The following is a 22903-nucleotide window of genomic DNA, read 5'->3' on the forward strand; positions in this document are numbered from 1 at the left end:
TTCCATGGGGATGATTGGCACTTAGCAAGCATAGTAATGTGTATCTTTAATACGATGAAAAGAAAATGCCAAGTGATTAACATGAATGAAAGAGAAACTCGTACTAAGCATTTTACTATTTTAAATATATATTTTCGCCGAAGCAATTCTGGAAAAATATTTTCCATTTATAAACTTTGAACGACTATTATAAATAAGATTCAATATTTTGCAGCTCGATAAATTGTGTTTTTTCATTGAAAAAATATTATTTCTATTGCAGAGTATGTTTTGGCCTATATATAAAGCACATTATATTATTTTGGAAAGCAAACATTCCCCATTTGATTGAAAGTATCATAAAAATAATTTCCAGGGAGCATAAAATTAACGTGACACTTTTTTTTCAGGCAAATACACCAGAGTTGTAATTTATGTCGGGAAAAAAAAAAAAAATACATGCAATATTTTATGGATGTTGTTCAGACTACTCTACCACAGCGCCTCTTGCAAGCGGAAATCCACAGGTATAAAGGGGGGGATAATAAAGCACCAATTCTTTGCATTATCTCTGCTTTGTTGGTCCAAGTTATTGACCTGCAACAGCAGCAGCTCCCACGAGGTTCCATTGTTTATAATCTGGGGCTGGGACCAGGACTGCTCCATTCCTCGAAAGGGTGAGATGCAGAGTAGGGGCCTGGATGGATTCCCTCAGTTGTGATTTGTAAACTGCACAAGAGAAAATATTTCCATTTGAATCGAAGACAGTAAAGAGTGTGACGAAGCGAAGCTATTGAGCCGATGGTGTGTTGTGGAGTGGGCATCTTTTCCTGTTTCCTCCCCCCCCGGGCTGCTGGTCCGGTGGTGTTTCCCGAGGTTATAAAGCGGGCGTCGCGGCGCTGGTGGCTCACTCAGTTCTCCCGGCGCTTGGGAGGAGGACGGAGCTGTGAATGGGATCCCTGGGTCAGCTCGTACGTAGCTTACCTTTCTCATACCGATCAGAGTGTGTGCGTGCTAAATGTCACTGGCAAAAGGCAAACGCGGCACGGAATTGTGCTTTATTTTGTTTTGGGAAGAAAAGATGTGTGTGAGATTTTTGTATTTGACAACAATGTGGTGCGTTGGAGAAGGTGTTAGGGTTAAGGAGCAGCAGGTGACTATTCTTGGTGGGTCGGGTTGTTTTAATGTGGTGTTTGGGGAGGGGGGGGGGTGTGAGGGCCGGGGGGGGGGGCGCTGGGGGTTGTGGGAGTTGTAGTTTCACGGCTACTCGGCTCAACCCCGCCCGGCGATGCGAGGGGCTGAGAAAAACAACAACTCCCAGCGGCCCGTCACTCCGCCCACCTGCGCACCGTCGCCGGCCGGTCACCAGTTGCTCGCCCGACAAGGTGGTCTAGGGGCACGGGCTGGGTGGGTGTAACACTGACACAGGGCGAGAGAGGGTGGGTCAACAATGTACCTCGGTGACTGCCAATCACCCCCCCCCGGACACTCCTCCCACAGGACAAACACTATGACTGTATGCATGTAAATAGATTTATTTATTGAAATCATATTCTATGTCGCTCTTCCAGGGAGATGCTAACTGTATTTCGTTGTCTCTGTACTGTACACTGACAATGACAATTAAAGTTGAATCTGAATCTGAATCTGAGGGAAGTACACAGACCCAATCTAATCAGGACGTGCTGGGGGAAACAGCAGTTGGAAGTTGTGCTGACTTTGCTCCACGGTCCAGTCCATTCAGAAGGGTGCACAGTGTTGGAATTTTTTTAATTTAAGAAGGAACTGCAGATGCTGGTCCACACCGCAAGTAGACACAAAATGCTGGAATAACACAGCGGGGCATGTCTGAAGAAGGGCCTCGACCCGAAACCTCACCCATTCCTTCTCTCCACAGATGCTGCCTGTCCCGCTGAGTTACTCCAGCATTTTGTGTCCGCCTTCGTTGGAGGTTTATTATTATGAAGCCCTGAGACAGTTCAGCCTCAATACAATGTAATGCACAGCAAACAGCTCCAACTATGCAATACTCTCCTCCTCCCAGCGCCATACTTTAAAGACTCCAGAAAATACAGAGCGATTTATTTATTTCCCTTTACCTAGCTCTAAGTCTGAAGAAGGGTCTCGACCCTGAAGCATCCTTTTTTGCAGATATGCTGCCCAAACCGCTGAGTTACTCCAGCTTGTTGTGTCTATCTTCGGTTTAAACCAGCATCTGCAATTCCTTCGTACACATTTATTAGTGATTCCAGAGATGAGGGACATTGTCTAGACTGGCCTGTGTGGTTTGCTCTCCTTGCAAAGGGATCTTGTAAGAAGTAGTCAATTTCAAGAAGGGTATAGATGTCAGCATTGGCAGAGGGTCAAGAACCAAAGGACATGGAATGGAACTGATTAGCAGGAGAACCAAAAGTACCGTGAAAACTTTGGCCAGTGGGTGATAACTGAAATGTACTGCCGGCTGTAGTAATGAATGCAGATTCAATTGCAGTGTTCAATAACGAACTGGCTGGAAAGAAAGGATTTAAAGAGTTATGAGAGGAGAGGAGAATGAGGCAGCTGCATAGCTTTCACATAGTGCCATATAGATTTTGATGGGTTGAATCACTTCTTTTCATGTTGAAGCCAGTCTCTGATTCTGTGGATTGCAGAATTTTGGAAATAATGAATATACTATGTGGGGTGTGGGGGGGGGGGGGGCGATGGGTTGATAAGGAAATTGCCATGGAAGGAATGGAGGTTTAGATTTAATTTGATTGTTTTTTTCATGAAATAAAACACATTTATTTTATATCCTTCAATGAGTTGCTTGAGTAATTGGCTACTTTAAAATGCCCGGGGTGAGTAGATGAGTGGTGATGGCTGTCAATTTGTATGTGAAGAGAAGAAAAAGGATCAGCGAATGGTTTGTGTGACGAATTTTCTTGATGGTCGAAGTGGATTTAGTGAGTCTAAGACCCTTTCTATGCTGTGGAGCAGGCCTTTTCCACAGCATAGAAAAGGCTTTGCTTCCTGCTTCCCAAAGAGATTATCTCCAGTTCATCTGTTCTTTCCTCACAGCTACAAGGTTTGGGAAAACGTTTATAATTTGTCTTTGCTCCTATCCAGTGTAAACACGTCTTTCCCTTATTCCAGAATTGTATACAGAACCCAAGTTGTGGCCTAACTTGTGTTGAACATAGTTCTGCAGTCACATTCCCACAACTATATTCTGTACATTGGCTATTGGGGAAAAGCAACCTTTTGGCTTTTCTAATCAATTTGTTGACATGTTGACATAGGCAACGTGTCGGTCCTACTCCCTTTTAATACTATTAATATGTATTCCAAAAACTCCTCCATATAATCCAATATCCTTTAATGTACTTGGCTTTTACTCAATAAATATTGCATTTTAATTAACAATTTCCTTTGTTTAAGATAGTACAGGGTGGCCAAATGCATCTAGATTAATGTTCATTAATGTATACTTATTCGAACTAATTTAAAATGTTTTATTGCCTTTTATCTTTGCATGTTACATTTTCTATTTGTTAATAGGGGCTGAATTGTTGCTTTGCAGTTTAAAAAAAAAAAACATACATTTTCATCTGTATCTAGGTTTTTTGGATTTGGTTCCAAGATAAAATCTTCTACGATGCATGACGTGGCGAGAATGCAGTCACATACAGCCAACAGCATTAAACCCGTCTTGTTACTGAATAGTTTTAATTAAGGATATGCCGGGAGGTTGTAGTTAAGTCGTGCTGCATCCACCCATATGCAAAGTAGGTGTCAATCCGAAAAGAGAGCAATTGTGATTTATGACTTATTTGCATTCCATGATGTGCAATTTTGAGCTTGGGGAACTTTTAAAGCTTCAATTCTACTTGATAGCATTATGTGTAAGAGTTTTCAAAATATTTTTTAAGATCTATAACATTACTTGAATCTTTAACTTTGTGGTAAGGAGAAATTGAAGTGAGGAAGTTCTTCGGATCAGTCATTTTATCCTTTGCATAGATAAGAATCAGTTCTGTTGAGAGAACACTGCACTAACTCAATGTTTTTTGCAATGGAAATTCTGCTTGTTTAAATCAGTATCATTGCTTTGGGTAGTAAAATACAGGTGAAAAGTTGGGTGAAGCATTGACCAATGGAATTTAATTCCGAGTGTGAGGTGATGTATTTTAGGCAGTCAAATAGAGACTCTATGGCATATACAGTAAATGGCTGGGCTGTAGGGAGTGTTCATAAAGAAAACCTTGGGCTTCAAGTACATAGCCCTCTAATAGTGACATCACAACTTTTCTACATCGGCGATCGCTTAGCCCAACACCTCTGCTCAGTTCGCACTAACCAACCTGATCTCCCGGTGGCTCAGTACTTCAACTCCCCCTCCCATTCCGAATCCGACCTTTCTGTCCTGGGGCTCCTCCATTGCCAGAGTGAGGTCCTGCCCAAATTGGAGGAACATAGAAACATAGAAAATAGGTGCAGTAGTAGGCCATTCGGTCCTTCGAGCCTGCACCGCCATTCAATATGATCATGGCTGATCATCCAACTCAGTAACAGCACCTGATATTTCGCTTGGGTCGTGTACACCCCAGTGGTATGAACATTGACCACTAATTTCAGGTAGTCCTTACTTTCTCCCTCCTTCCCTTCCCACTTCCCAGCTCTCCCAAGCCTACTGTTTCCACCTCTTCCTTTCTTTCCCCCCCGACATCAGTCTGAAGAAGGGTCTCGACCCAAAACGTCGCCTATTCCTTCTCTCCATAGATGCTGCCTCACCTGCTGAGTTCCTCCAGCATTTTTGTCTCCGCACAGTTAGAGAGGGTGGGTGAAGAAGGTTTATGGCCTGCTTGTCCTGGTAGGTTGAGATATAGAATATAGTTAGAATATGTTGCCTCTTTATAAAACACTAATTAGTCAGCACTGGGAGTTTTATGCAAAGTTCTGATTGCCACAGTATATAGAAGGATGTGGCTGTGGCAGAATGCATCAGAGATTCACTGGGATGTTTAAGAAGGAACTGCAGATGCTGGAAAATCGAAGCTAGGCAAAAATGCTTGAGAAACTCAGCGGGTGAGGCAGCATCTATGGAGCGAAGGAAATAGGCAACGTTTCGGTTTGAAACCCTTCTTCAAACTAGGATGTTGCCTTTATTGGTGAACTTCAGTTTATGGGAGAGATAGCGTGCGCTATATTTGTTTTCCCAGGAGTGAAGAAGGCTGACAGATGTCCCGATAATGGTATATAGAATGATAAAAGATGGAGTCAGACTTTTGTACTCATGGTAGGGGCATCTGTAGATTGGTTATTTCCTATTAACCAATTGTAGTGCTTGTTAGTAGTTGTTCCGCATAATATGTGATTTATATTACCAAGATCTTGCTTACGTAATTCAGTCTGAGTAGCTGCTAGTTACTGTAATGTCCTGCAGACCAATGCTATAAGTGGACTTTAATAAATATGTTGTATCTTGACGTGTGTACGACTCGATCATTACATGGTGTCAGAAGTGGGATACGAACCCATGCCTCCATTTGGAGACCAGAAACACTATCTGGTTCTTGTCAACTCTTATTCAGGCTGGTTTGACATTGATCTACTCCAAACGCTATTTCTCCATCCATGGTTCCCCTGCATGCCTTCTATCCGACAACGGCAGTCAGTTCACCAGCTAGCTTTTCAAAAACTTTGCACAACGATGGGACTTTCGACATATCACCAGCAGCACTGAGTTTCCGCAGTCTAACGGACTCGCCGAACGAGCTGTCCGAAGCGTAAAACATCTAATGGAGTGTTCATACCTTGCTAAATCTGACATCTACCTGGACCTGCTCAATTTAAAGAACATTGCCAGGGATCCCATACTGGGTTGCCCAGCCCAACGACTGATGTCTCGTCAAACACGTGCTGCCCTGCCTGTACCCCAGCAGCTTCTGCAGCCACAGGTCCATTCTCCGCCCGCAGTCCAGAAACAACTACATTCAAGCGCGATGCACAAAGTTTTTTCGACAAGTTCAGTAAGCCATTTCAACCTCTCCAGTGGACAGGTTGTTTGCCTCCAGACCAACAAGGGCTATGGCCGTCTGGGTCACATCCACAGCCCTGCCAAAGAACCGCGCTCCTACCTGGTTAGCACCGACGGGGCCATTTACAGACGCAACCATCAACATCTTCCTGTGAAGGAACTGCGTCCTGCGACTGTATCCAGAGGTCTCGCGTTTTGTATACCCTCCCACTACCGGGCCGGCTGTTCCACTGCCAGAGACTGTGTCCCCTGCGGCCTCTCCACGGCGTTCAGCGCCCAGCTCGCTTACTTCACCTCCTCTACCTGACGGATCTCTGGTGCCGTCCCCGGTCACATCCCGTCACCTCCCCAGTCACTTTACCGGCGAAAGGAGGAGATGCGGGTTCGTACCGCACACGTGCCAGACGGGTCAGCAGGCCGCCCATTAGATACGGCGATTTTGTGTAACCATTTATACTTCCCCATATGCGTTATTAACGTTTCGGCTGCTGCCACCATGTTTCTACTTATCTATGTTTTATTTTGTTTCTACAAGGAAAGATGTAGATTGGTTATTTCCTGCTAACCAATTGTGGTGCTTGTTAGTAGTTGCTCCACCTAATATGTGATTTATATTACCAAGATCTTGCTTACGTGATTCAGTCTGAGTAGCTGCTAGTTACTGTAATGTCCTGCAGACTAATGCTATAAGTGGACCTTAATAAATATGTGTTGTATCTTGACGTGTGTATGACACAACTTGACTCATTAGTGGACTTCAGTTTATGGGAGAGATTGCGTATGCTATATTTGTTTTCCCAGGAGTGAAAAAGGCTGACGGGTGTCCCAATAATGGTATATAGAATGATAAAAGATGGAAATAGTCAGACTTTTTTACTCATAGTAGGGGCATCAAAAGAAAAGTGCATGGATTTAAGCTGAGAGGAAGGTACTTTAAAGGGGATTTGAGGGAAATACACATTGGTTGATATCTGGAACTTACTGCCAAAAATTGTTACTGAGTCAGTTACAACTACTTTTAAAAGTAATTGTAACTGCTTCAATTAAATAGATATGGCAGAGAAGGAACTGAGTCTAAAAAAGGTAAAAGTGCTTATGTGACACATCTCTGTAGCCATGTGGTAAGTATTTTTCTCCTGAGGAGATTGCACAAAATAATCAGATTTGATTAGTTTATTGTCATTTATATAAGGGTGCAAAGAAATTCCTTGTTTGTTGATTTAAGAAATCATGTTATAAGCAAATATGAGATAATGTCGTGAGCTCTATTAACGCAAAAAATATTTAGTTGGGACAAATGTTGGAAATATTGGGATGTTTAACATTGTTATCTTTGAGTACTGTTTTTACAGACCTCATTGTTTCATTGTTTTGTTTTCATGGACATAAAACAATTAAATGTTCTTCACTTGAAATGGGCTGATTCCCATTCTGAAATGAAAAGACATTTCATTTCATGAACACATAGTATTCTAAAATCTGTTTCCAGTGGTTCTGAAATTATCCCATTAAATTCATGTTTTGCCCTGCAAATCTTGGACTCTCCACAAAAAAATGATTGTTTCATTTACTCAGTAGAATACAAGTGGGCAGTAGCGGATATAATAGGAATTTACAGCATGAATACGAGCTGAAAAATGGATTTTCCTTGATATATCTATTATGGTGAAGTATGGGGGTATAAGAATAGAAAAATAAGAATGGGCATATGAATATAGGGGCATGTACACTGTGGGTGGCTTGATTGTAATCAATTGTCTTTCTGCTGACTGGTTAGCACGCAACAAAAGCTTTTCACTGTCCCTCGGTACATGTGACAAACTAAACTAAAGAAAAAGTAACTACGCAGCTGGTAGATTTGTATTGTAGTGACACTTATCACTGAACTGTATGCAAAAAAGAATGTCACTGTACTGAAGTAGAGGTGACAATAAATCACCATTGAACCATTGAAAGTATAATGTTACTGCACCTGAAATGAACATGCCTGATGTAAATTTGGTATCTAGATCCAGCAGGAAATTAAAAGTTTATTAATTTTACACAAAGCTGTCTTTTTTGTTTTGTAGTAGATGTTTAATTGAGGTGAAGTTTACCTAATTTTGCAGGTCATTTTAGGGGTTTACACCCATACCCTTGCATAGGAAATATCCTTCCCATTGAGATTAATGAAGAAAAATGTGTCACACTTCTAAATTCCTTGATCCATCCATTAATAGATGCACGGACTATAAATGCAATGCTGAATAAGTATTGGTTAGGATCTGCTGGCCTTTGGTTTTTGATTAGTTAGGGACTCAAAGGTTACGCGGGGAAGGTAGGAGAATGGGGTTGAGAGGGAAATAAATCAACCATGATTGAATACAGAGCAGACTTGAGGCGAATAGCCTAATTCTGCTCCTATATCTTATGGTTTAAGAAGTCAGTTTGGTCATTGCATGCGGCACATATGATCATTGTAAGTTATTAGTTTGAGCCTGGGAATGTTATATTCCTTTGCTAATATTTGAAGCAAGTTCTGGCAGGATCAGCAACTCCTAATCTTTTAAAATAAAATGTGTTTGCGGGTGTGTGCCTCGATCACCTAGCAACTAAAACTAATTAGAATCAATTTCAGTGGTTTGAGCCCATGGTTTAGGTCAAACCAAATCATTGAATGTTAAACTTTCATCATTCCCAAATGGATAATATTTGTAATAACATTTAGCACATTTCTCCGTCAGTGGCATTGTTAGAATGGTAAGTTGGATAGTTAACAGCTATGTAATTAAGATTGCTGTTGATTTTTAAAGGTGAGAACATTATAATATTAATAGCAAACTAATTCTATACAGTGGCCAAGGATGTGGTTTTTAGGCAATAAATATAGTTTTACTGTAAAGTCTTAGGCTGTTAATAGTCAACGAAAAATGTTACTGACATTTTTGAGCTCCATTAAAGAACTACAGTCAAGCACGAAGAATATCCTATTTAGGCTCCCATTAGACTGCATTTGAATCTTAAAAGCCTTCAGTCCAAATCCCTTCATGGCCTACCTTTGTAATCTACTTAAGTTTACAAGCCTTTAACATTTCTGTGGGGCTCCAAATTCTGGCCTTTTGTAGATTCCCATTTTTTAATCCCTACTTCCTGTGCAGGTCATACCTTAAATTCTGAAATTACCATCTTAATCCTAGAAGTTGCTAAATAACTACCTCAAGTTTCTGGCTATGTTTTAAGGCAGATATAGATTCTTGATTAGTACAGGTGTCAGGGGTTACGGGGAGAAGGCAGGAGAATGGGGTTATGAGGGAGAGATAGATCAGTCATGATTGAATGGCGGAATAGACTTGATGGGCTGAATGGCCAAATTCTGCTCCTATCACTTATGACCTGATGATATCTATGTGGCTTGGTGTTAACGTTGTTGACACCTAGGGATATTTTACTTAAAGGTATGTGTGAGTAATAGCTCATTACAACGGTGCTATAGACAATGGCCTGTTAGAGCTTTGAGCTTAACAATTCAAATGATTTGCTGAATATGAGGTATGTTGCTCTGGGACTGACTATCCATATTCTGGGGTATTTCTCATCGAGGCAAAAGTTATTTTTCTTGTTTTGTGGGCATTGGGCTCCAGTTTTCCCCTGGCTTTCTTTTGATGTTCTATTTCAGCAATCTGTTGCCAATCACTCTTGCCATTTACCCCAAATCATTTAGCATCAGCAGCTGAGATGTGTACAATTAGTTGATACTTAAACTGGCTGCAGTCTTTACGGGACCCGTTTAAGTGGCTTGCAGAGGTTCAATCTGTTGGTTGTACACATCCACCACAGATTTTCCAGCAACTAGTGGCGTGGTCCCTCAAATCCGGGCAAAATCCTCAACGGAAGTCCCCCTGAAATTGTGGCACCTAGGCCGGGTGAGGCAGACGATCTTGACCTCATCGGGACTTCCATGCAATCAGCGAGTCGAACATGCCCTCTGCGGCCGGATACGGCAGATTTGTTCCCCTAGTCGACTTCAACCCAGTGGGTTGAATTTGCTGCCTGCGCCCAGGGCTCTGGAACTCCAGTCTGACTCTAGTTAGCAGATCCGTTTCCAAAACTGTGACCACTGTTGGTCCAGCAAAACAGATAATCCAGAAAGGCTCTGGAACCAAGGGTACTGGAAAATTAGTGGTGGACCTCTATTTTGTTTCTGTGCATGTAGAATATTAAAAGCTTATTGCAAAAAAATGTTTAAATGGATGTGTAGGAAAGAACTGCAGATGCTGGTTTAAGTCGAAGATAGACACAAAATGCTGGAGTAACTCAGCGGGGACAGGCAGCATCTCTGGAGAGAAGGAATGGGTGACGTTTTGGGTCGAGACCCTTCTTCAGACTGATCATTTAAATGGATGTGGTTAGGTCAGTTTTTTAAAAATCTGACCTACAAAGTACTTTATCCATATGGTATGGATGCTAATCAAACCTACAAATTGCTGAAAATGATACAGAAGTGGCACGCATTTGGAGATCATTTTATGTGACAAAGGCGGAATTTTGCTAAATTAGTCTTTTCCTATCATTGAGGAAACTAGTGGAGAGTTGCATAGCTTTTCAGAGAACTGGTGATCTTGATAGAATCGAACGAGTATATCATGTGACAGATGTATTGATAAAAAATACGAGAGAGTAGGAGGCGGCAATAAGGCCTGTAGAGCCTGTTATGCCATTCAGTTCGATAGTGGCTGATATGATCTTGACCTTGATGCTTTCCAGCCCAATCTGTCTGATGCTCAACTTATTTATAGCTCCAAAATCTCTCTGTCAGCCTCAAATATACTTAATGATTCAAGCTCTTGACCTTACTATAGTTGAGAATTCCAAAGATTTGCATTCCTCAGAAGCAATTCCCCAACAATTTCCTGCCCAATCCATATAATGCTTAACTGAATTCCCCTTCACTTCTGTCTTAAGTAAGCAACTCCTCATCCTAAAACAGTCCCTTTGTTCTGGTTTATATTTCATCTCAGCATTTATCTCGTCAATTCCCCTCAGAAGCTTGTATGTTTCTGTAAGATCTACTCTAATAAACTCCAATAACTATTACCGTGGCTTGATAAAGGACAGCTCCTTTATTCCAGCTTTCATGAGTTGAACCTTCTAATGCAAGAATACCCTGTAAGATTGTTTGCATTGTGTCCTTACCAATGTTTTGTACAGCTCAGGCAAGACCAGACAGCACAGTGGCGTAATGGTAGAGTTGCTGCCTAACAGTGCCACAGACCCGGGTTTTATCCTGACTTCGGATGCTGTCTGTATGGAGTTTGTATGTTTTCCCTGTGACAGACCGTGTGGGTTTTCCCTGGATGCTTCCCACATTCCAAAGATGTGCAGGTTTGCAGGCTAATTGGCTTCTGTAAATTGCCTCCCGCATGTAGGATAGAAATAGTGTATGGCTGATTGTTGGTTGGTGCAAACTCATTTGGTTGAAGTGGTGAGAACTTCTTTAAAGTAGGCATACTTTGAGATTTCGCAGTGGAGAAGGGTCTCGACCCGAAACTTTGCCTATTTCCTTCGCTCCATAGATGCTGCCTCACTCGCTGAGTTTCTCCAGCATCTTTGTCTACCCTTGGGTTGAAGCATAGCTGCCAAGTAGTATGGATTTTACGTATGTTGTACGGAAATGCGATATGAATACGGAAATACGAATTAGCGTTGTTAAATAAGGATTAAAAAAAAAAGCGACCATGGATAATCGTTACAAGTCACCGCTGCACCGGCCATGAGACTAAAATGATTTGTTAACTACCACTGTTCGCACTTGTTAACCAGTAGTTAACACGTAGTTATACAATGTGTCACCAATACATCGATCCACATCCCTCAGTAAATGTAATTGTGTTTTGACCAAGTATTTATGATGTCGCGTTCCTTCGAATAAAATTCACGGGAGAATTTCTTAAAACTCAGTCATTGAGTGCTCCGGACCGCGAGCATGGGCTTCCTGGTGTGCAGGTAAAGTCATTCGCCCACGTTATTTTTAAAAGGAACTGCAGATGCTGGACCGATCAAAGGTAGACAAAAATGATGGAGAAACTCAATGGGTGAGGCAAAAATGCTGGAGAAACTCAGCGGGTGAGGCAAAAATGCTGGAGAAACTCAGCGGGTGAGACAATCTCACAAAATCTCATGGCAGCATTTAACCCGCTGAGTTTCTCCAGCATTTTTGCCTCTCTCCCCATCTCGTCTCTCTCTCACCCTCTTGCCTCGGCATGTTGAGGGGGAGCCCTGGCCCGGGGCGGCTCCTGGTCCGTTCCCTCCGCGGGTGCCGCCTGGCCCGCTAAGTTCCTTCAGCACTCTGTTTTTTGTTTGACTTTGGAGTTGAAGGTGGACATGGGAGGCTGGGGTGGCTCAGCGGGACAGGCGGCGGCTCCGGGTAGTGGGTGGCGTTCCGGGTCGAGACAGTCACAAGTACTCTCACCGATGTGAGTTCAGTTCAGTCTGAAGAAGGGTCTTCTCTCCAGAGTTGCTGCCTGTCCTGCTGAGTTACTCCAGCTTTTTGTCTATCTTCAATTTCAGTGTAATAAAAAAAAAAACAGAGTGCTGGAGGAACTCAGCGAACTAGACGGCATCTGTGGAGGGAATGAATAAGGAGTTGTTTCGGGCCAGGGTTCTTCTTCAATAGGAAGGAACTGCAGATCAGACATGATATTCTTCTGATATAAATCAGAATTTTTTTTTTTTTTCTTTCCTTTCCTATTTGTCAATTTTATGTGCCCGATTATTTGGTGGCCAATCAACCGCTGTCTCTCCGGGGGTTGTGTCCAATCACCGACCAGCTTCCCTTAAAATTCTCATCCAATCAACAAATCGATCTCCTCCCATCCAATCAGCCGTTGTCTCCAAGGGCATTGTGTCCAATCACATAATGCACTGGTCACTCGGCGGCCAATCAGACGCAGAGGGGAGTTGTGACCAATCACCGACCTGCTTCCTTCACTGAAGCAGACGATGGCTCAAGCCAACACACAGAGAGAGAGAGAGAGAGATGCAAGAAAGTAGCTATGACATATAAAACACAATAATCTGTATTACAAATACACAATAAACAAGTTATGCATTCTTGTTCATGGGTATGACCGCACATTGAAAAACCATTTCAGCAAAAAGGCGCTGCGTAAAAATACAGATTTCCTCAGCAAAATACTGATTTTCAGGTACCAGAATACTGAAATGCTCTGACAAAACTTGGCAGCTCTATTGAAGGGCTTATTTCTGCGTTGCCTCTAAACTAAACATCCTTTTGTACTCCTGCTTTGTCATAAAGGCCCATGCTCATTTGTGTTCCCAATTGTTGACTACATCTACATGCGATCTTGGTGTTTCCTACAGTACTTTGTTAACCTGCGTGGATGCTGCTAAAGTATTTTCTAAAGCTACATTTGCTGCAGCCACAAATCTTACAAAAAATTGTCAACAAATGTCGAAGCTATTTCTTTTACAAATAAACCGTGTAGCCAGTTGCAATTTTTTTCTGACTCAATTTATTCCCCTCAAATTTGAATCTTCACAAAAGGGTATTTAATCTACTACATTATGCCTGCATATCTCAGCAATTATTAATTTGATAATTACTACTTTCTATACTTATCTACTTTTTAAAATAGATAGATAGCCTTTATTGTCATTCAGACCGAAGTCTGAACGAAATTTCAGCAGTCATACATACAATACAATAAAAACAACAATAAACACATATTAACATCCACCACAGTGAGTGAGTCCACCCAGCATCTCCTCACTGTGATGGAGGCAAAAGTCTTAGGTCTGCAGTTTCTTTCCTCCTCTTCTCCCTCTGCGCTGAGGCGATACCCCCCGGGCGATGTTACAAATCAGTCCCGCGGCTCAAAACAGCGGCCCGGGGTGGTCGAAGCTGCCGCCCACCAGTCCTGCAGACGCAGCCGTTGGCCCGCGGCCGGACTCAGGCCACCACCGCCAGAACACCGTCCCAGCCACCCTCGCGTGAGTACCGTATCGTCTTCAGCCTCGGGTTGGGCCACCCCGACATGGGCGCCGAACCTCCCTCTGGCCGGGCCGCCCCGACTTGGGCGTCGCTTCTCCCTCTGGCCGGGCTGCCCCGACGGGCGTTGCTTCTCCCTCTGGCCGGGCCGCCCTCACGGGAGCGAGCTCAGGGCGAGTCCTGACGGGCTCTGCCTCCGGAGCCTTGAGGTCGCCAGCTCCATTAGGCCTCAGCGCAGACGGAGGCAGAGAAGGGGAATACGACAAAAAAGTCGTATTCCCCCGCAGGGAGAGACTGCAAACCCCGTTTCAACCCCCCCCCCCCAAAACACAAAACTAAGAACCAAAAACTAGACTAACCAAAACGAAATAAACAACACAAAAAACACAAACAAACGGGACTGCCGGTAAGCCGCTGCTGCCAGGGCAGCGCCGCCACTCCGAAATGATATGCATTGGAGAAATAAAGGCAACTGTGAGCGTCAACAACATTGCAAATGCTATTTTTATTCAGGGCTATGCTTTCACAAGAACAGGGCGAGTGGGCGTATTTTGTTAAACACTGAACAGAATGAGCTTGAGGGCAGTGGTACAACACTCAACACATTTAACGCCATGTGCACACATGAAACTGAAATTTCCTTTATATTTCCCTCTAAGCCAAGAGCAGGAGCATAAATTCTGCTTTGGTAACTTTTTTTAGTTTTCAATGGAAAATGTTAATTATCGTGGTGGGATGCTGCTGATCTGATGAAATTTGATAAGATTTTAATATGTACCATGTTTCTGGATCATCTGAATGGGACAGTTATTAAATATGGCCATGCAAGTCAAAAGAATAGAATGGCTGTCTCTTATAATAACTGCACTGAGTAAGTTGTTCCCCCTTTGCATTTAGCCAATTCCATGAGGACTACATCTCAGCAATTACTTGATAGTGATTACAGTCATAGTCATACAGCATGGAAACAGGCTCTTTGGCCCAACTCGTCCATAATAACCAAGATGGCTCAACTAAGCTGGTCCCATTTGCCTGCGTTAGGTCAATATCCCATTAAATCTGTCCAGTCCCGGTACTTCATTGTTTGGGATGATAACTGGTGTATGCTGGTAGGCTACCTGAAGAAAATGTACATGGTGCTGTTGTTCGACCAAGGGCCTTTGTGAAGGAAAATGTGTCACATTGCAAAGATGGACCCTGTAGCTTTTGTGTAATGGTACTGGACCATTAATACATTGCGTGTTCCAATTCAAGGATAGGGGTGGCATTGTATTCTGTAAATCTTCAGTGACTGGTTTATATGCGTGGGGATGAAAACCTGCTACTCCTATCTGACAAGATGTGTGTTATTTGATTTTAATTCCTTCATGGCACTTAAAGATATGCAATAAATGGGGCTGCTTCAAAGGAAGAACAAATGTTTGCATACTTTTTTTTGTCTGAGTTCTATGAATAAGACTTCCTGGACTGCAATGGACGTGCAATTGAATTAAAAAGTTCATTGGTATGCCATGGAAAGAAAATTATGTACCCTTGTGGCCAAGTAGTAGAGACTAGAAGATAACAGTCCTGTTAATTATTATTTGATTTAAAAAATACTATCTGTTTTGTGTTTTAAAACATTGCATAACATGTGCCAATTGTTGCTTCCCGCATGAAAATGTCAGGTACAGATGTTAAAACTGAAATATTTTGAAATAATTTTGTGCAATTTGCACAGGTATTGCTGCATAATATACTGAGGAAACTTAAATTCAAAGTTATTGTGAAAGTAGTTTTAAAGACTTTGGGGGAGCACCATGGCGCAGCAGTGGAGTTGCCTTACAGCAATAGAGATCTGGGTTTGATCCTGAGTACTGGTGCTGTCTGTATGGAGTTTGTATGTTCTCTCTGTGACCGTGTGGGCTTTCTCTGTGAGCTCGAAAGACGCACAGTTTTCTATGTTAATTGGTTTTGTTAAATTGTAAATTGTCTCGTGTGTAGGATGGGGACCTGTATACGAGGATCACTGGCCTTGTTTCTGCGCTGTATCTCTCTAAACTTTCTAAATACACAAATGACACAAAGCTGGGCGGCAGTGTGAACTGTGAAGAGGATGTTAGGAGGTTGCAGGGTGACCTGGACGGGTTGAGTGAGTGGGCAGATGCGTGGCAGATGCAGTATAATATAGATTAATATGAGGTTATCCACTTTGGTGGCAAAAACAAGGGGGCAGATTATTATCTCAATGGGGTTAGGTTAGGTAAGGGGGAGGTGCAGCGAGACCTGGGCGTCCTTGTACACCGATCACTGAAAGTTGTCTTACAGGTACAGCAGGCAGTGAAGAAAGCTAATGGAATGTTGGCCTTCATAACAAGAGGATTTCAGTATAGGAGTGGAGAGGTTCTTCTGCAGTTGTATAGGGCTCTGATGAGACCACATCTGGAGTATTGTGTACAGTTTTGGTCTCCTAATTTGAGGAAGGACATCCTTGTGATTGAAGCAGTGCAGCGTAGGTTCACGAGATTGATCCCTGGGATGGCGGGACTGTCGTATGAGGAAAGATTGAAAAGACTAGGCTTGTATTCATTGGAGTTTAGAAGGATGAGGGGGTATCTTATAGAAACATATAAAATTATAAAAGGACTGGACAAGCTAGATGTGGGAAAAATGTTCCCAATGTGGGGCGAGTCCAGAACCAGGGGCCACAGTCTTAGAATAAAGGGGAGGTCATTTAAGACTGAGGTGAGAAAAAAAGTTTTCACGCAGAGTTGTGAATTTATGGAATTCCCTGCCACAGAGGACAGTGGAGGCCAAGTCACTGGATGGATTTAAGAGAGTTAGATAGAGCTCTAGGGGCTAGTGAAGCCAATGGATATGGGGAGAAGGCAGGCACGGGTTATTGATAGGGGACGATCAGCCATGATCACAATGAATGGCAGTGCTGGCTCGAAGGGCCGAATGGCCTCCTGCACCTATTTTCTATAAATACTGTAGGGAAGCAGACTAATTCGGTAGTTCTGTCTCGCAGCTGCACGGACCCAGGTTTGATCCAGACCTTCGGTTCTGCCTTTGTTGAGTTTGAACGTTCATCCTATGACCATGAGTGAGGATAAGTTGCAGGGACACAGAGAAGTAAAGGAGAGTGAGAATGGAAATAGAGGGTTCTCTTGGAAACCCACATGAAGCCAATGAGCTGAATAGTCTGCAAGCCTCATGATATATATTTTTTCTTTCTAACTTTCTATTAAGAAATAGTGGCTTGGGAGCTTTATATTTATTTGAAAGGGTAGATAGGGATTCGGTCTAATGTCTAATCCATCAGAGTGATGACTTTTGCTCTCAAGTGGGGCTTGAAGTGACCGGTAACCCACTGGTTCAGGAATGACAGTGGTAGCATAAATCCATTGTTTTCTTAGCTGCACAGATGCAAATGGCTGCATTCATATTATCCTTCATGTAATTTAGTTCTTACTTGCTTAGACAGTTGCATCTTCCTGCTTGCATGTATGCCACTGTTTCCTGAACATACACTCTGGCCTCTGTTATTGGCTGTGACCAGTTAAACTTCCCTACTCTCCTCTCGTTTGTGCTCTCTGGAGTCATGTTTTTATTCCATTCTTCTCATTTTTCTTTTACTCCAGTTCATTGTCATCAGGCACAGAGTTTGTCAGTGGGTAATTGGCTGAATGTGTATGTTATCTACAATCTGCAGAATACTTTTAAAAACAGTGTTGATTAGCATTCCCAGCTTCAAATTCTCACTTCTGATACTCCACATCTCTCCCTTTCCATCCCTTTTCCTGAACCCTTCTCCTCCCGCACGGGATTACCAGTGACTTGATTGTATGGATTCAGAACTGGTTTACGGAGGGTTGTGGTGGAAAGATAAGAGATGAGTGGAGTGCCACGGGGATCTGTGCTGGGACCTCTGCTGATTGAGATATGAATTGGATGTAACTGGCTGGTTTGTTAGTAAGTTTGCAGATGACATCAAGATTGCTGGGGTGGTGGACTGTCAGGAAGGCTGTCAAACTATACAGCAGGATATCAGCTACAGAAATGGGTGGAGAAATGGCAGGTGAATTTTAATCTGAGCAAGTGTGAGGGTTGTCCTTTGTGAGGTCAAATGTAAGGGGGAAAATATACAATTAATGGCTTGATTCATGACAACATTAATGTACAGAGGGATCTTGGGGTCCAAGTCTAAAACTCCCTGGAAGTGGCAACGCAAGCAGATAGTGGTAAAGTAGGCATATGGTATATTTTCATATGTTGGGGCATTGAATATAAGAGTCAGGAAGTTATGATGCAGCTTTATATGTCTTTGTATGGGCTGCATTTGGAGTCATGCTTGCAGTTCTGGTTGCCCAATTACAGCAAGGATGTGGAGGATCTGCGAAGGTTGCAGAGGAGATTTCCCAGAATGATGCCTGGATGAGGGGGTATTAGCCACAGGGAGTGTTTGGACAAACTTGGTTTGTTTTCTCTGGAATGATGGAGGTTGAGGGGAGACGTGATAGAAGTACATACAATAATGAGAGGCATTGATAGGATAAACAGTCAGAATCTTTATCCCAGGTGGAAAAATCAAATACTAGAGGGCATAGCTTTAAGTTGAGAGGGGCAAAGTTTAAAGATGTTTGGGGCAAGTTATTTTACACAGACGGCGGTGAGTGCCTGGAATGCGCTGCCGGGAGTGGTGGTTGAGGCAGATATGATGGTGGCATTTAAGGGACTTTTGGATAGGTAAATGGATATGGAGGGATATGGATTCTGTGTAGGCAGAGAAGAGTTGGTCTTGGTATCATGCTTGGCACAGACATTGTGGGCCGATGGGCTTGTTCTTGTGCTGTACGGTTCTATATTCTTTAAATGATTGATGTTTTATTTGTATAGTTACTGGTATAGAAATTGCATTTTAACAATCTGAAGGTTATTGATCTCAAATTTTCACTGACTAAAATTTCTGTTCCCCAATGTTTGCTTAAATATTGAAGCATTAACAAAGACTGAAAGTGTTTAAGTTGTGACTGAGATGTGATCTGGGGAATAGTTTCCTTTTAAAACTGTTTGCGCTTGTCTTAGATGGTGGGTTGGAAAGTGTGGGTTCGAGCTCCACTTGAGTACACCATCCAAGCTGACAATCTGGTGTAGGAGTGGTGTTGATCCTCTCATAGAAAATTGAACAGTACAGCACAGGAAATGGCCCATCGGCCCACAATGTTCATGCTGAACATGATGTTGTTAAACTATTCTTATCTGCCTTGACTTAATCCATATCTGTTGCACTTCCAAAAGCTTCTTAAAAACCACTATTGCATTTCATTCCACTACCTCTGGCAATGCATCTCAAAAGCCCACCATACTGTGTAAAATAAAAAAAATTTGAAATAAAACCCTGCCTGGTACATCTCCATTACAATTTCTTCCTCCCACCTTACAGCTATGCCCTCTGCTGTTGAACATTGCCACCCGGGGGGGGGGAAAAGTTTTAACTGTCTGTATTGTCTGTGCCTTGTAGACGTCTATGAAAGAACAATATAAAATTATGAGAGGCATAGATAGTGCAGACACTTTCAAAATAGACTCTGAATTATGGCCCAGTTTTCCTGTTTGGTGAATAAGAAAGATGGAAGATTCTTTTAAAAATAAGAGTTATTGTACCCCAACATTCATGCGTCAATTAATCTAGAAATTGGAGATGCATTGATGATCATTTTCCAATGTTCTATAGATTCAGGATCAGTTCCTGTGGATTGGATGGTAGCTAATGTTATCCCACTTTTTAAGAAAGGCGGGAGCGAGAAAGCGGGGATTATAGACCAGTTAGTCTGACATCGGTGGTGGGGAAGATGCTGGAGTCAATTAAAAAGATGAAATAGCCGTACATTTGGATAGCAGTAACAGGATCGGTCTGCCTCAGCATGGATTTACGAAGGGGAGATCATGCTCGACTAATCTTCTGGAATTTTTTGAGGGTGTAACTAGGAAACTGGACAAGGGAGAGCCAGTGGATGTAGTGTACCTGGACTTTCAGAAAGTCAGAAAGGGTCCAACATAGGAGATTAGTGGGCAAAATTAGAGCACATGGTATTGGGGGTATGGTGCTGCCATGGATAGAAAATTGGTTGGCAGACAGGAAACAAAGAGTAGGGATTAATGGGTCCCTTACCGAATGGCAGGCAGTGACTAGTAGGGTACTGCAAGGCTGGGTGCTGGGACTGCAGCTATTTGCAATATACATTAATGATTTAGATGAAGGGATTAAAAGTTACATTAGTACATTTGCAGATGACAAAGCTGGGTGGCAGTGTGAACTGTGAAGAGGATGCCATAAGGGTGCAGGGTGGGTGAGTGGGATGATGCATGGCAGATGCAGTTTAATGTGGATAGATGTGAGATTATCCACTTTGATGGCACACGCAGGAAGGCAGATTATTATTTAAATGGAGTCAAGTTTGGAAAAGGGGAAGTACATTGGGATCTGTGGGTCCTTGTTCATCAGTCAATGAAAGTAAGCATGCAGGTACAGCAGGCAGTGAAGAAAGCAAATGGTATGTTGGCCTTCATAACAAGAGATAGACAGCGCTCTTAAAGCGGATTCAAGGGATATGGGGAGAAGGCAAGAACAGGATACTGATTGGTCATGATCACATTGAATGGCGGTGCTGCCTTGAGGGGCTGAATGGCCTACTTGTGCACCTATTGTCGATTGTTGCCAAATTTGTGAATTAGTCGAGTACATGTCAGTTTTCAATGCACATGCTTAAAAATAATTACGCGCAATTCTTGTACCATTTTGGGCATCCCAGAGGATTGGAAATATGATTGTAAAGGGATGCACTCTCGTAGCTGTTGACATATCTGGATAAATGCACAAGCTTGTTTGACTGAATAAAATAGTATCGGTAGTTGTATTACCAAGCAGAGCAAAGTGCACATTTTACTAAGGTGTTTGCCATCTGTGGCCATTAGGCAGCCTTGAATTACATTGTGTACATCAATAAGCTGCTTACAGTTCGTGCCTAGAGTAATATAAGAATGAGTACTCTAATGCAAGATTCTGGAGGTTAACCTCTGCCTGGAAACAATTTCCAAAAGAGAAACGCTAATCAGAAGGAAAAAAAATGTGCATGTAGTCAGCAAAAGCAGGAATGTGTTGAAATTGTAAATCTATCATAGTTTTGGATCATTTTTTAACTATCTAAATTCCATCCATTTGATTGAAGTTATTGGCAACATCATTCATTAAATGTAATGTAATTATATTTAATGTTTCCTGTTTAAATACTCAAGTTTGCACAAAGATGAAAAGTTTACTTGTAACATTAAAGTTAATTTTAATTTTAAGTAGACTACGCGGTACCCGTTGGGTCCCGTCCACTTAATGCGTGGTTGCTGTGTGTGGTGGGGGGGGGGGGGGTCCTGCGGCGTTTTAGCATCTTCAGTGAATCGTAAAATAGTTTTTATACAAACTTTTTTTGAGTGGTTTCAATTTTCATAATTGCATAGAGGTTGTCCGGCGAAAATATTTTGCTATTTGGGTTTTTTTCATTTGGGTATATTGTCCAAGATGGCGCCACGTGCGGCAGCCCCGCCAGCAGCTTGTGTGTTTCTTTCCACTTTTTGTTATTTTTAGTGTCCTAATGTATGTATTAGTGTCTCTCGGTATGTCTTATGCCGGGGGTGCTGGCGGGGGAATGGGGGAAACCGTTTCCAGTCACCTACCTCGGCGGCTTTTCTCCGTGTCGCATTTTTGTCCCCCCCCCTTGCGGCCTATCAACTGGATTGGTGTGGCCTTTCCGACTGGAGACCAGCCCCGAGCCTAGAGCTTCAACAGCAGGCGCAGCGTGGACTTCAATATCGCAGAGCTCCAGTGTTGGAGCTCCGACCACGCGGGCCTGCTCTAACATCATGGAGCTCGGACTGTGGAGCTTCTAGTCGTGGGTGCGGCATGGACGTCACCATCGTGAAGCTGCCTGCGACCTTCGCCGAGGATCACCTGACGAGGTGCCCCGACCGCTCGGGCAGTCCGTAGCAACGACTGCGGTGGTTTCAGGGACCCGACCACGAGTCCACAGGACGAGGAAGACTGAATGAACCCTTGTGCCTTCCATCACAGCGGGAAGTGCTGACCCCACTGTGGAGGATGTTTTATGTTTAATTTCTGTTGTGTATTGTGTTCTTTCTTTCTTGCTGGGAGAGGACTGCTCTTCTGACCAGCTTACTCTTGAGTAAAACTGCAAAATGCAGATGGCACCACTCAACCTCAGTTGGAGTGAAAGTCACTTAATGTAATGTAATGTAATATTGTGGGTACTATTTGGGTACATTGTGAGATTCAAGGACAAGTGGTAACTTGGTGGCATCTTGAATGAAAACTCTTTAATAAAAACAGAATTCTGAAAATACTCAAGTGAAGAAAGGTCATCAATATGAAACATTGGATTTGTTTCTTTTTCCACTGATAATGACTGATCTGAGTATTTCCAGCATTTCATGTTTGTTTTTCCAGACTTTTGTTAACCCAAATTGTGATTGTCAGAATTATTCTATAATTACTTTACTTCAGGTTGAGTAGAGGACATTACAAAAAGAGATTAGGAGAAAAAGATAAGTTGTTGAGAATTGAATCTGATATGGTTCCTGCTGTTTTTCACTTTAGCGTGAAGGTAAAATTATCAATAATTTCTCAATTTCCAATGAACAAAAGATGGTTTCAAGGGAACTAATGTCCCGCAGCTATATTTTATTAAAGGCAATAATAATTACAGTGATCTGTGGTTTTCCTTTTAAAAAAAAAAAAAGGAGTGAAGTAGTCTAATGGACCTTATTTTACTGCATAGTTCTATAAATTAGATCGGTTTCATTGTTTAAATAGCTGCCGGAGCATGGTTTTGATTCTAACGTGAGCAGTGAGTTTGACTTTAGGTAAA

At 42.6% G+C, this 22903-nt stretch overlaps 1 protein-coding gene across 4 annotated transcripts in view; it reads left to right on the top strand.

The window, feature by feature from the left end:
- The first annotated feature begins 893 nt into the window (after positions 1-893).
- The window catches only part of fam53a (family with sequence similarity 53 member A), a 112306-nt gene continuing 90296 nt past the window's right edge, over positions 894-22903 (top strand). Inside the window, exon 1 of one of the 4 annotated variants that reach the window (XM_033034670.1) lies at positions 894-950. Coding sequence is in view for 1 of the 4 variants with exons in the window: in XM_033034695.1 (XP_032890586.1) it covers positions 930-950 (21 nt within the window). In the remaining 3 variants the exon portion in view is untranslated. The other 3 variants (XM_033034695.1, XM_033034677.1, XM_033034686.1) reach the window with 3 other exon arrangements.

This window comes from Amblyraja radiata, chromosome 1 (genome assembly GCF_010909765.2).
Source record: "Amblyraja radiata isolate CabotCenter1 chromosome 1, sAmbRad1.1.pri, whole genome shotgun sequence".
Taxonomy (NCBI): Eukaryota; Metazoa; Chordata; class Chondrichthyes; order Rajiformes; family Rajidae; genus Amblyraja; species Amblyraja radiata.